Source organism: Priapulus caudatus, unplaced genomic scaffold (genome assembly GCF_000485595.1).
Source record: "Priapulus caudatus unplaced genomic scaffold, Priapulus_caudatus-5.0.1 Scaffold12144, whole genome shotgun sequence".
Taxonomy (NCBI): Eukaryota; Metazoa; Priapulida; class Priapulimorpha; order Priapulimorphida; family Priapulidae; genus Priapulus; species Priapulus caudatus.
This window is the reverse complement of record NW_014589205.1, coordinates 1-1,902: the sequence shown is the minus strand read 5'-3', so window position 1 is coordinate 1,902 and position 1,902 is coordinate 1. Positions and strand designations below refer to the sequence as shown.

Genomic DNA, 1,902 nt, shown 5'->3' with positions numbered 1-1,902 from the left:
CTGTAGCCCATGCAGAGTCTGAATTCAATTAGCTTCTCTGTCTGCTTCTGCAATACGCCTATTGGAATAAATGAAACATGTATGAGTTATATTTGAACAAATTCATAACTATAGATATACAAGCATTAACTATTGAAACTCCATATTAGCCACTTTCTTAATATGGTAAATACCATTTTAATAGAAAAGTTAGTCACCAATGTTAGCATTGGCCACATTTTCAATCCTACCATTTTTTCTTATACCTACTGTCCTAACACCGATTTTAATATTTAACAAGTACAATGCAATACCTGCTTTTCCGATATCTCATTTGCAAGGACCTTTGATGATGGTGACACACTTTAATGGCAGTTTCGTCCTCAAGGATATTTGCCTCTGAGATGACAGTACCTCCCAAATCCTGTCTCATCTCTTTAACTGCGCTTTATGGGTTTTCAAAATCCACCAATAGTTGGTTCGTAAATTATTTTTTTTAATGATTACCCCTGGACGCAATTTTGCATTTAAAAAAGGTTGACTGCAAATACACCACGGAGGAGTTATCAAGTTAGTGGTACACGAGAAACCATATTAGTAATTAGTGTCTACCAGATAAACGGTGTTTACAGCCAACCTAACATGACTAAGTTACCTTTTATTATCAGCACTCTGTATAATAAGTGCACTTTTCTCTTCTTCTAACTCAGGCCTCTCTCTGGCCACCACGATCCCTAACAGCTGATCACCAAGTCCGTCTGGAGTGATCATGAAGTTTAACAAGGTCACCTAGCCAGTGAGAATAGAAATATAAAGTACATCCATTATTAAGCATAGGGTAAATGCATGTAAAATTGATGTATGAATGTTTGTACCAATGTAATACGTGCATAGAAAAAATTCCAATAAAATTATGGAACTTATACACAAACAATACCAAAATTGTTTTTATCACATGATGGACTGATCATACCTGTACCTGCTGCATTTACATAATTCAAAATTAAATTACATGATTCAACTTTAAAACATTAATAAATTTTGAGCCAGCACGAATCCCACTTCCTCCAGTACAAGCTGGTACAAGCAGTACATGCTTCTATACCTTCACTGCTGTTTCTGGTAGGTAGTGTGGGTTTCTCAGCTTTGTTGTCATGTAGAACCGGAAATCGGGTGAATACTCGATGGTTGAGTCTCCTATTTTAATGCAGATGCTGCCGCCCTGCTTAAACGTTTGTTTGAGCAGGAGAGGTTCCAACACAGGATCTAGCTCCTCTCCAATATTCTCTAGTAGGACAGGGGTACCAAACTGTATGCAGTTCTCTAGAGTGCGCACAAAGTCTCCGTCAGATTGCTTCACAACATGCAGATTGTTAGCCTTCTCCATGTTCTTAACCCATTTGTTCGCCTGGCCCTAGAGGGATGGAATGTAAGAAAACATAATTACTCTGCCGTGATGTGGTACACTCCTGGCCGGGAAACACATGTGGCATCAAACATGTACAGAGACAATGCAATACATTTATCATGATCTAACAGAATAAGAAGACCAGCTAGCTGAGGTGCATTGGTGAGCTAGCTAGCTGAGGCTGGCATGCATATTCACGCAGTCTCTAATGGGAGACCATTTTATCTGTCATAAAAATACAGAAAATCAAGTCAACATCTACACTGATCTAAGCATCCACTATATGCTAGGATACCACAGAGGCAATCAGAATACCGATGCTATTCAGCCAGAGAAATAGATATATGTGCGACTCAATACTGGGCATGTTTGAAGCAAGCATCAACCTTTTATTGTTACCCCTAAGTTCCCTAAACATTAACAGCACTAAAGAATACTACAGAAACACAAATATTCATGTGTTCAGATGATTATCAGTGGTTTCACAGGTATGTTCGTACACTAATCAAACTACT

At 38.4% G+C, this 1,902-nt stretch overlaps 1 protein-coding gene across 1 annotated transcript; it reads right to left on the bottom strand.

Moving 5' to 3' along the window:
- Positions 1 to 634: 634 nt before the first annotated feature.
- Positions 635 to 1,395, bottom strand: LOC106820359 (dynein heavy chain 7, axonemal-like; the record flags this gene model as incomplete). Its single annotated transcript, XM_014824886.1, has 2 exons — positions 1,085 to 1,395; positions 635 to 768 (listed from the first exon to the last, which is right to left on the bottom strand). Coding segments are annotated over exons 1-2 (416 nt in total), but the record flags the coding sequence as incomplete, so codon positions are not given.
- Positions 1,396 to 1,902: the final 507 nt, after the last annotated feature.